The 12,275-nt window shown below is 44.1% G+C and overlaps 1 protein-coding gene across 2 annotated transcripts in view; it reads left to right on the top strand.

The window, feature by feature from the left end:
- Positions 1–10,840, top strand: part of SCHIP1 (schwannomin interacting protein 1) — a 43,306-nt gene extending 32,466 nt beyond the window's left edge. For both annotated transcript variants that reach the window (XM_080624105.1, XM_080624104.1), the window contains exons 2-7: positions 2,091–2,209; positions 5,291–5,408; positions 6,054–6,251; positions 6,780–6,903; positions 8,044–8,137; positions 9,536–10,840. In XM_080624105.1, the coding sequence (XP_080480231.1) occupies positions 2,091–2,209; positions 5,291–5,408; positions 6,054–6,251; positions 6,780–6,903; positions 8,044–8,137; positions 9,536–9,587 (705 nt within the window). In that variant the 3' untranslated portion in view covers positions 9,588–10,840. The remainder of the gene's footprint in view (positions 1–2,090; positions 2,210–5,290; positions 5,409–6,053; positions 6,252–6,779; positions 6,904–8,043; positions 8,138–9,535) is intronic.
- Positions 10,841–12,275: the final 1,435 nt, after the last annotated feature.

Genomic DNA, 12,275 nt, shown 5'->3' with positions numbered 1-12,275 from the left:
TACCATTGATTTTGCATATTTGATCCATTATTTTTTATCTACCAAGTAAGTATATTTGATAGTCAAAAAAACAGTTGCAATTTTCCTTCTCAATTTATAGCTTTCAGTACCCAACTCAGGATGTATGCTGCAGCTGTTGGGTAATTTATCTAAAGCCTCAAATCTAGTTCCCTTAGGTATATTGTCTTTCTTAGCAACTGTTCCCTGTTCTATAATAACAAATAAGACTTTTGATTTCTTTATGGTCATTAGCCTGTGTCTGGTTTATAAAATGAGATATTCAGAACTCAGTCCTGGGAGCAGTGTTATTTAGTATCCTCAGTAATGACCTGGTGGAGAAAACAAATTGCACGTTGATTAAACGTACAGATGTCATATGGGGAGCAGTTGTATCTCGGTGGGAAATGGAGCAAAAGTAAAAAAGATCTGGAAAGACAGCCCCATCTGAAAGGGCAAATATGTAAAAGTGTGCCTGTATTTGTGTGTATTATAATGCAAGGAGAGTAGTTTTCAGCACACACAGAGTAGGTGGGTATACTGCTGGTAGAGGGAGTGGTCCCAGCTGGTGGGGAGGCTGGGATGTGCTGTCACACACAGGACGTGGAGATGTGCTTTGGGCTCCTGATTTCTTTTGGAATACAAGGAAAATCAGATGTAGTTGGGAAAATGTGGGAGAGGCTCATCTGAGTTGGAAAAAAGGAGAGGCTGAGTATCTGTGTCTTCATGAAATATTGATGCACTGAGGGATGCAGCTGGCACTCATGAGAGAGAGGCCCACATGCATTGTGTGTGAGATGGGATGGATGAAGAATCACCATAGGCAACCCTGTCTCTGCTTTCAGCCAATTAAAAAAATATTTCTCACTCATTTTTACTTGGTTTTTTTTTTTTTTCACTGTGCTACCTTCACCAGCAGGGATGGCTGTTTTTAACTCTAAATCTAACTGTCTCCATGTGACTGAGGCATCAGTTAATGGAAGCTGAAAAAAACCCCAAAATTAGGAAAAGATACCTGGGCAGTCTGGGTAGAACTTTGGAAGCTGGGAGCTGAACCTGAAAATATTTCATCACTTGATGCCATGTGGGTTATTTTTAATATTTTAAATAAAAGGAGTTAGGTTGCAAATGAAGCATGTATTTCGGTAAGGGATTGACAATAATAGTGTGCAGTGTGATAACATAATATATGTAGTCAGCACTGGAGTTAGAATTAAATCATTAGCTATTTTAAGTTAATAATTTGCATTTTGTTATAGCTCACTTCCTTGTGTGAAAAAGAGGTGTTTTACATTTACTTAGGTGAAATATGGGAAGCACAGTTATATTAATTAACACTGTGGAAGGAGCTTATGCTTGCTTGCTACGTTTTCTTTTGTTGGGTATCCTTGACTGGGTATTATGTGTTATTTTAAAATTAAATGGTTTTGAGGGCTTTAGAATGTTCCTTCTATCAATAACTTGCTGCCTTGTATGAATTTGTTGTCGACTTTGGCGCATAGTCCATTAGTGACAGACACTGGGATAGTACTGGTACTAATCTTGAATCTAGATCTGTGATTTTCATTTATTGCACATTGATTACAGAGTCATCTCCGTAACCATTGATTGGTGATTAATTTCAGATAAAAAAATATGCATAAAAATATATTTTAAAAACAGGATAATTTGATGATGATTAAAACTACATCTGTAAGCACCCTGGCAGAAGGATTGTGTGGTCTTGGAGGCTGCTCAGGAAAGGGGAGGATGCTAATGGTGCAAGTGTGGCCTCAGTGGCTGTATATGTCTATAGGTACAGATATCAGTGTATATATGATCTTAAGGTCCTTTCCAACCCTAACCGTTCTATGATATATTAGGTATACAGCAGATGTGTGTGCATATATAGATATAGATTTGTCAGTGTGTGTAGAGAGAGATGCAGATGGGCTTCCCTGTTGGGATGGGCTGTGTGGGCCACCCAAGCATGGGAGACAGTGTGGAAGACTCTTGGCATCATGAGCGTGGCAATGCGGCTGGTGGGACAGCTCTCCTGTGTGCACACTGGCATGATCGACAGCTTCATCCTTTGTGTCGCCCTTCCCTTTCAGGCCCAGAAGAATGAGCGGGAGTCAATCAGACAGAAGTTGGCTCTGGGCAGTTTCTTCGATGATGGCCCGGGACTTTACACCAGCTGCAGTAAGAGTGGCAAGCCAAGCCTCTCCTCTCGGTAAGCCAGGTGGGCTCACAGCCGAAAACCTCTTTGGAGGCCAGAATCTGTGAGATGCCTCCAATGGGACATCCTGCAGTCTCTCCTTCAGAGAATCCCTCAGGTTTTGCTTGCAGCCATATTCTTGAATTTTCCTTGGTTTAGAACATCTTACTCTCCAAATTCAATAGTTGTACATTATGTAAATAATTGTAAATAATGTGCTATTAGTTTATTATTTAGTTATATAAGTTTAAAACTGTGTAGAAGAGATAATTGGGTGCTTGGGAAATAAAGCAAATGAGCTGAAGTTTCCTGAGTTAGGATTCCTTCAGGTTTACATTTAGAATCTCTGCCCTGAACTGGGCGTTGCCTTTGGGCGTGAGCAGACCAAGAATGGTGGTGGAAGTATCATGAATGCATAATTGGAGTTATTGTTAATTTAATTTTTTCCCCAAGGAATTCTTTATATTTTGTTGCCAAATACTGAGGATTTTAATGGCTGAATGCCTCGTTTAATGCCAGGCGTGCATGTCCAAAGCAGGGCAGGGTTTGAGAATGGTCCTGTCGTCCCAGCAGTCCTGGGTCAGGCAGCATGGTGTCGCCTGGTGAAAACCCATGAGTTTGTGAAAGCTCACCTTCCTTCAGTAGCTCAGGAGCTGGCAGCCTGTTGGAAACAGATCTGATGCTGATAGCTAGCCCTGGTGACAGCAGGGCAGTGGACAGCAAGTAATCTCATGCACAGAAAGCAACCAGAGAATGGAAAAAATGAGTTTAGACGTGGCTCGCTGCCTCCCCTCCATGTCCACATGCTCCGTGCAGGCTCTACTCACTGTGCACTGCTCCATCCATAGGGTTGACACGTTGCATAGCATGGACACCTCACTTATTCTGATTTTTAAAATTCCTACATCAAATACACTCCAGAAAGGCTTGTTTATATTCAGCTGCTGAGGAATAACATGTGGCACTGGGAAGGCATCAAACACCTCCCACACTGGGAGAGAAGATCTACCTGTTGCCATGGTGTGGGAGAAGAAAGAAGTCTTAGAGAGGCGTAAAGCCAGGAGGAATACTGTTATTACACCAGAGAGTACAATTGTGAAATTAAATTGAACTGCAAGTCATTTGAAAGGGAAAACAGTTTTGCTGTGTGTAGTTACAGCTAAACCAGGAGATGCTATCTTGTAATTATAGCGCGGCTCTAATTAGCACTGCGTGGCGGGGTTTGGCAGCTGTGCCACAAGAAATTACCAGCTGTACCTGAACACTTTGGTGTTTTGTTAATATTCATAGTCCAGGCAAAGCATTAGTATTGCACGCTGCCTTTGTAGGACTATTGCTCTCATGCTTGCATACAAAATAAAAGAACTTAAGTTGCTGAAATTGCTGGGTGTGGGGATCATGCTCTTGAAAGGCACGTGAGTCGCAGACCCACATTTTGCAGTTTCTCTGCCCTTTCCGTGCCATGCAATTTGAAGCCACAGCCTGGGTGCCCATGTCTGTGCACCATGGCTTAAAAGTTTGTGCAGAATTATACAATAGAATCATTCAGTGGTTTGTGATAGGAGGGACCTTTCAAGGCTATCTGTCTAATCCAACCGCCATGCAATTAGGAGGGATGTCTTCAACTAAATCAGGTTGCTCAGAGCCCTGTCCAAGCCTGGCCTTGGATGTTTCCAGCAGTGGGGCATCTACCACCTTTCAGGGTGCTAGTGTTTCGTAAACAATTCTAATTATTAATGCTGTCTATTTTATGGTAACAGTGACTAAGAAATTCCACTGGAACAAGTGGAAAATAAAAGTTTGCTGCCTGTAAGTACCAATATAAGCCCCTCTGTCAGGAATGAGGAGTAACAGAACATGTGGGGAGTTTGTCCCATCTTCAGCAGGCTGTGATAGAGTATGATCCACCAAGAAGTCTGATAGTGTTTACCCCAAAATCTCTAGTTCTGGGGTTAATATTTAATGAATTTTGAAGATGTGCAAAGCCTCAGCAGATTTTGTAGGAGGGAGGCAAACGGGCCTGACCCTGGTGTCAGATGGGTGAATTGTTTGTGGAGAGCCTGGGGTGCATGGGCTTGGCTTGTGGCTGCAGAGCTGCTCCACAATGTGAGCATCATTGTGGGCTTTCACAGATACCCTCTTGTCCAAAAAATCTGTTCCCTTGTTTGCTTCCTGAGGCTGATCTGAGCAGAGGGAGCCCTGGGGTCCATCTGCAGTGTGGTGTGCCAAGCTGTTCAGCATCCCTAAAATGTGTGTTACATGGCTGATGACCTGCTCTGCAACGGCTCTGGAGGGGATAACTATTATGTGAGCCAAAGCCAGAATGCTCTCAGCCTTAAAAGTACTTTCCCCTTCTCTCAGCATGAGCTGGGAATCTCCTACCCTGAGAAAATAATTCCCATGGAGGTGAATTTGGGTGGTCTTAACCTGTCCAAACCAGGTGGTGGAGCAGAAGGTCCAGAAAACAGTCATAATCTCTTGTGATACAGTAGTGCCTCTTCGCCATAAACAGGCCTATTATCCTTCTGAATAAATACTTTCAATTGCTAATACATTATAGAACATTATATTATTTTATATTGCTATTAAAATATATTTCTTTATTAATATATTCATTTTATATAAACTTTATATATATTTTACTTCATGTAATAATATAGCCACCCATGATAATAGCTCTGCAGTATCTTAGTAATTCTGAAGTTCATCAATAGATGGTGGTAGAAGCATTGTTGTTACCGTGTCACTGAGTTCCCAATCCCATGTTAACTGCTGTTCCGAAATGGCAGCACTGGGCATCAGCAGGAGCTTGCCTGTGCCCTGCTGCCATGAGACCATGGTCCTAGTGCTGCTTTTGGGAGTGGGATGACCATCTTCTTGAAAAGAAAAAAAAAAAAGGGAAAATGGTAATATTTTCCTGAGGCCAATACAAAATCGGGACAATAGCATCCTTTCAAAACACAAACGACTTGCTGCTGATGGTGCTGCGGCATCTTGTCCATGTGATCCATCAGTGCAGTGGGTAGAGCTGCAGTTTGCCGACGGCAGCACTGGCGTGAGGGAGCTGTGGTGTTACCTCTCTCATTTCCCCCACAGATTACAAAGTGGGATGAACCTGCAGATTTGCTTTGTGAACGACAGCGGCAGCGACAAGGACAGTGACGCTGATGACAGCAAGACAGAAACAAGCCTGGACACACCGTTGTCGCCCATGGTAGGTCTGGGAACCCCTCCAGAGGCTCCAGAGCGTGGAAACCATAGGCCATCCAAAATGGAAGCTGGTGAAGAACTGATCATATTAAAATAGCAACGCTAAACTCCTGAGCAGCATCTTCAGCCACCAATTAATGAAAAGTGAGATGCTGAGGGGCAGATAGTGAACTGCCCGTAGCTAGCACAGAGCTGCAGTGGAGTAGATGCCTTCATGTGAAAGTGTTCCTTCTTCCTTCCTTCCTCCCTTTCTTTTTGGCTCTGATAATTATCAGGGCAGTAATGGATATGAAGTGCTATCAGCTCCCACCAGCTTTCCTCTCTTCTCTTTTCCTTTGTAAATAATAACATTGTGGCCCCAGATTTTTTCTTCCAACTTAACCAGCCTGTCCCTTCAACATGTATTGATCTGGTTGGCTCTTTCCATTTAAAATGCTCAAATTACTATCAGTAGTCATTGGGACCTATCTGGGAATTACTCTGATTTCTAAAGATAATCTTACAGATTAAAATTAAAAAAAAAAAAAATCTGTGCTATTCACTGTTTCTGTAGAAATTATACTACTTTAAGTGCACAAAAATATGTTAAGCCTATGGCAAACTTTGCTGGTGCAATGGGGCTGTAACGGCTACATGTCTGCTTCCCCAGAGCAAGCAGAGTTCGTCCTACTCTGACAGAGACACAACGGAGGAAGAGTCGGAGTCCCTTGATGACATGGATTTCCTCACCAGGCAAAAGAAACTCCAAGCTGAAGCCAAAATGGCCTTGGCTATGGCAAAACCCATGGCCAAAATGCAGGTAGAGGTGGAAAAACAGAACAGGAAGAAATCACCGGTAGCGGATCTTGTAAGTGAGGGCTATGGGACGGTCCGTGGGGGTAATGCCAGCCCTTTTGCTGTTTGCTTTTGCTTGTTGAGACATGCACACCAACCATGGTGCTTGCTCACAGTGCTTGTAGACATGCAGAGGAGCAGTGGAGATAAGGACTGCTGTCAGGAGTTGAAGGGTTGACATGGGTTGTCTTGTTGGGTGTTACAGGAGCGGGATGGGTGCAGGGAATGAGATGATGAAGCATGAAGATTGTTACTGCCTTGAGGCCAACACATGATGCCGCTCACCCTCCAAGTCGTAGTCTGCTCCCATCCTATCCTGGACAAGCCATAGCCTGTGCCTCTCTTTACATCAGTATATTGCTGATGCTGGTAGATTTGAAGACTTGGGTCAAATGTGTAGATGTTTTAGGTTGGTGTGGTAGTCCTGGTGGAGTCATCGATGCATGCTTTTGGGAGTGGGATGCAGGCAATGTAAACTGCTGCTGCACAGAAATGCAAATAGTTGGAAGAAAACAGTAAAAAACTAAAAATGTCTTTTCAGCTGCCACATATGCCTCATATAAGTGAATGCCTGATGAAGAGAAGTTTAAAACCCACTGATCTAAGAGACATGACTATCGGGCAGCTACAAGTGATAGTCAATGATCTCCACTCACAGATAGAAAGTAAGTGATACTTGTTTAATTATTCTTCAATACGTTCCATTTAATTAAGAACAATTCTCTAGGATACACACAGTAATATTGTCAAATGTATAATAACGTGAGTATATGGAAGAGGTGCACAGAGGAGTTCTGTCCAGATTTGACGCCTTTGGCTTTCTTTCCTGTTTTCAGTTTCTCTTAAAGCTCTTGCTTGGCTTCAGGGTTTTCCAAGAGAGGATCTAGGGTTTTCTTTCCCCAAGGGATCCCCATTTTGGGGTAGACTTTTCTGGTGGCTGTAGGTAAAAAAAAAAACACATTGGTTGGGGGCCGCTGTGCTGCTCCTTCCCCACCTGTGTTGGTTAATTGGCATCCCTTCTGGAAGCAGCCCACTGAGGATGGAGAGGTGTGCTATTGAGTTGTGATCTGTTATTTTGTGCCTCAAAGGCCAAAAAAAAAAAAAGGCCTAATAATTAGGTTCACTTTACAAAGCACCCAAGTATGGGATCATAACTGTTAATGTCATTAACAGGGAGCCTGCTTCCCAAACTGAAGAGGTGTTAAACCAGTACAGCTGTATTTAAACAGTCTAAACAGCAGCTCTGTCAGCAAGTGTTGGGCAAGTACAGCCTTCATGGGAGCCAGTGCCCTCAGGTTAATTTTTCACATGGTCCTTTTTGTATTCTTCTTCCTCCCCACTGTTTGACACGGCCCTAAGCAGGAATCCAATGTCACAAACATCCCTCTTGAGCAGAGGGACCAGCTTGGACAGTAACCCCAAACCAGGACAAGTAGGCAGCATGTTCTGCATTGCCACAGGGAGTTCAAAAGCTAAACCTGAGGCTGCCTGGGTGAGCAGCTCAGACGCTTTCTGCAGCCTGTTTCTTGCTCAGGGTTATTGCCCACAAGTGAGAGAAAGCTGAACCAGCAGACTGTAAGCACTGAGAAATTCCTCTTTATTTTTCCTGCTGCGTTAAGCTATTTCAAGTGAGGAAGTGCATGCAGCAGCAAGGGGCTTACACTAGAAAACATGCATCCTTTAGTGAGGTCCCTCTTGGTTCTCTGTACCAGCTTGTGTAATGTGATGGGGAAAGATGATGTATGGGGCCCAAACCAGGGTTCCCTGGGACATCACAAACTCATCCCCTTTCTCCCCATCACCAGGCTTGAACGAGGAGCTGGTGCAGCTGCTTCTCATTCGGGACGAGTTGCACACGGAGCAGGACGCCATGCTGGTGGACATTGAGGATCTGACCAGGTGAAGGAGGCTCCACGGGGTATTTCTCTTAGGGTTCCAGCTTGCCACTGGCAGTGTGTAGGGTTTTTCTTTTAGCAGAATTTCAGTAAAGTACTTTTGCTATCAAAGGGCTGGGAAAGACACTGTTCTCTACTCTAAAGCAAGAAATCAGGGCACTCAAGTTCTGGAAGCTGTCAGCAGTTTTCAACAGCTCCCCAAACATAGGTGTTGGTGCTTGCTTTTGAATTGTTGTTTCCCTTTCCGAAGCCCTGACAGGAGTGATGCTGCAACCTCCCTTTCCCCCCCCCAGAAAAAAAACAATCCAAGTGGACTCCCATGTCAACCCATACCTCTTGCTGGGGTAAGCAAGAGCCGCCCTGCCTCTGCTGTCAGGAGGACTTGACTGACAGGAGAATTTCTGAATCACATTCATATTAATGTTCTATAGCTGGTAAAATAGAAAGCCTTGCAGAATATAGGTGGGTTTCCTAAAGGACTCCATCTCCTGGGCAGCAAGGCTTAAGACATATTTTTCATTGAGATAATTAGTGATGTGCTGCAGAAACATTAATCCTGAAAGCTTTAGGGGAAAAAGAAGGGGAAAAATAAGGTGCACTGGCTATTGTCAGTGCACCAGGACTATGGTTTCAAGACTGAAGCATTAAGATTGCAAAAAATATGGCCTAAATTTGTTTCTATTTAAAAACATTGTAGTGCTGCGTAGCAGCTGTTTGAGATTTGTCAGTGCTCAGCCTGAATAAAGTATCTGCCAGCTGAGGGATTTGGGAGCATTTCTCATGCTGCCCGGGGGCTGGTGTCTCCCTGGGACAAGCAGGCAGGTTGTCATTTCTGAGTCTTGTGACACACTGTCGCTGCTTCCCTTACAGAGCAAGTGACAAAAACAGGAGGTTTGGGGTGGGGGATGCAGCTGGGTCAGCAAGCAAACGTCAACACCACCTTGCATCTGTTTTCTCCTTCTGTGCTTCAGGAAATGCTTTGCTTCCTAAATGCAGTTAATGACAGTTTAGTAATCGATATTTGTTTGGAAGCTGGTCAGCATGGTGGGGGCTTTGGTGCACGGTGGGAGGCACCAGCTCCCCTCATCCTGGCATTGTTTGGGGGCAAACACCGTGGCCATCCCTGCAGGAGGAGAGGAAATGATCCCAGCTGACCTAAAACTACTCTGGGGAAGGGTTTCCTCTACCTTTTACCCATCTCCTGGTCCCCTCCTGCCAGGAAGGAGCCTGGGCAGAGACCATGCATCCCATGCTCGGTGCTTGTTTTTTCCTCAGGAAAACGTTCTTTGTGGTTCGCTGCCAGGGCAGTGGGGATGCTGGCTTGGAGCACAGCCCAGCCTGTGGTTCGTGTTTCCACCTCTCTTCAGCATGCTGAATAACACAGCTTCTTTCCTCCCCACAGACACGCTGAAAGTCAGCAGAAGCACATGGCAGAGAAGATGCCAGCAAAATGAACCCCGGAGTCCGGGGAGCAGAGCTCGAGTGATACTTCATTTTGCTTCTGTGTGTGTCCAAGCTCTGATGTCCACAGTGGCGCACAAGAAAACCAGTGTTAGTCATTGACCATGTCTGAAGCTTTATGTCCGGTGATTGGCCTCTGCTTCTTAATTTATTTTAATTTTTTTACTCGTGCCACTAAATATCAGGCATTTTAATAATATTATTACAGAAAATGTACAGTACTTATAACAGTATAAATCATGGGTGAGAAGAAAGGGTAGTTTAACTTTATTTTTGTTTGTTTAGAGATTTTCATTTGAATGATATTTTACCATTGACTACTTTTTTATTCTTCACTGTAGTTTTAAAATAAAGAAACTGTACTTGACGGTGCTATACAAGTCAAAAAATACATGCCTGCCTCGTAGTGAAGTTGTAGCTTTCAGTAATATGTACATTTTAATCAGTTTTCAACATTTTGTGAATGTTGACTACCTGACATGCATTTTTAGATGTACTATTAACATTCAGTTGGATTCAGAGAGTTACCTTGAAAGTTTTATGTATAAATATGTAAAATAAAAGTTTAAAAAATTGTTTCATATGATACGTCTTTTTGTTGCCTGGTGGTTGACTTTGGTGATGCACCAGTGACGTATTCCTTGAACCAAATGTGCAATTCCTCATTTGTCATCACCAGAAAAAGCCTCTTTTTTTCTTTTTTTTTCCAGTCAATCACATGAAATCCCAGAAAGAAGACAGGATTTTTGTAGTTATTTATTTGTAAGCTCATAATGTATGTATGACATGGACTTAAGAGATTCTTCTATAATAACATTCACTGGGCCCTAATGTTGTGACTATTGTTAGAATAATCAGGCACATACTATAGATGGGTTCTTTTTCTATTTTATTGTATAGGCTAAATATTTAAACGACTCACCAATGTCAGAAATAAAAAAGAAAATCCATGTTAACAGTCAAAGCAGCATATTAAATGTATTATAAATGGTAATTGCTCACCTCTCTGCCTTTGGGTTGGGCTCCCCATTAGCAGCTATGTTCATCACCCGAGTGCTGGATGTGTCCTCCCCTGTGCGTACAGGAAGAGGGACACGGGGAGACTAATAGGTCTGTCTCCATCCCTCATTTATTTGATTTAATGCTGCAACAGCTCGGCCAGCCCCTTCCTGAGGCTGCCCAGCCATAGCCAGCAGCAGGCATGCATCTCACACACACCAGCTTTTTACATTTTCATTCCTTTTATCTTGGGGCAAATTCATCTTAGCGAAGGGTCTGGCTAATGACTTATTCAGGGTGTTTTCAGAAAAGCATGAGCTGCATTAAAATTTCATCCCCTGCCAAGAATGTATTTTATAAAATTATGATTTCCGTCATCTTTTTGCAGGTTATGGAAGTGCTGGCCCTTAGCGGGGCAGTTGGGGAGAGGGTTGGTTTTCCTTTCCCAGGAGTTGCTCTGGGGGCATTCTAGCAGACAGTCCGTGGTCTGCAGCCCCTGTGGGGGGCCAAGTCCTGTGTGCCTGCTGGGCAGTGTCCCCTGAGCAGGGAGCTGTGCCTGCCCCAGGGGGGTGGCTTTAACAGAAAGATGCTGGGATGGGTTCAGCTGCAGACCAGCGGTGATGTAAAGTCCTTGTTTTGGTTTTTTTGGGGTTTTTTTAACTATGCAGAAAAAGTATATCTATTGGGGTGTTAGTTTCCCTGTAGCTCTTGGTTGGCTTGATGCTGTTGCCTGCATGTGGGGAGACTTGCTGGGTTTTATGTTTCTGCTCTGTAACAGGCCGTATTTGCAATGCTCTGAATCCAAAATCATCCCTGTGGAGCACAGAGCTGATGCCTCCATCAGAAGCTGCTGTTTGGGTATTGGTGAGGAGGTGGATGCCACTGGGTTTAAAGGATGAACAGCAAAATCCCCAAATACAAAATGGTTGCTCTTAGCTTTCAAAAGAAAAAAAAAGCCAGAAAGCCCCAGGTGCTCCCAGGGAACTCCCCACAGCCCTCAGCATCATCATCCCTGGCATCGCACCCACCAGGGCCCAGTTGTGGGGCACCAGGGTGAGGCAGCCTGGTCGGGCTGGAGTTTCGTTCCCTTGCTAAGTGCCTTTAACTTGCTGAAGAGAACTAGTTATTCCAGTCACCTATTGCTGGTTTTCCCCCATTGGGGGTTGGGGTGATTTTTTTAAGAAAAAGTGTGTTTCTGGGTAACTGCATCTCCTTGGCTCTGTGTCCCGTGTACTGAGGTGTCATGCTGGTGTGTATGGTGGCAATGCTGTGGAATTAATGGATTAAATGACATTTTTAAAACAGAAAGGTGTTGTGTGGTTTCTGAGCTGCTGCCCTGTCATGGTCTGTCTATATTTTGTCACCTATTTCTTTCAGGGTATCGGTCCCATTTTCAGAGTCTCCTGTATCCTCCTGGGTGGGTTTTTGGTTCTTTCTCCCCTTGTCCCCACCAAACATAAACCATGTTGAATGAGATGCCAAACTTGGCAATGTTTGCCTTCTGTAGGCTGTCTGCACTGTGTGCAACAGGAAGAGTACCTCTTGAGGCTGGAAGTCACCAAAACTGGCTGATGCAGTAAGCAAAACCACCTACCAACCTGCATATGGATGGGGCTATGGGGTTGAGGGTCCCACAAGCTCCCCATCACAGACTGCTACCCTTGATGCACCAGCTGCGCTTG

This window comes from Psittacula echo (genome assembly GCF_963264785.1).
Source record: "Psittacula echo genome assembly, chromosome: 7".
Taxonomy (NCBI): domain Eukaryota; kingdom Metazoa; phylum Chordata; class Aves; order Psittaciformes; family Psittacidae; genus Psittacula; species Psittacula echo.
This window is presented reverse-complemented; position numbering and strand designations above follow the sequence as displayed.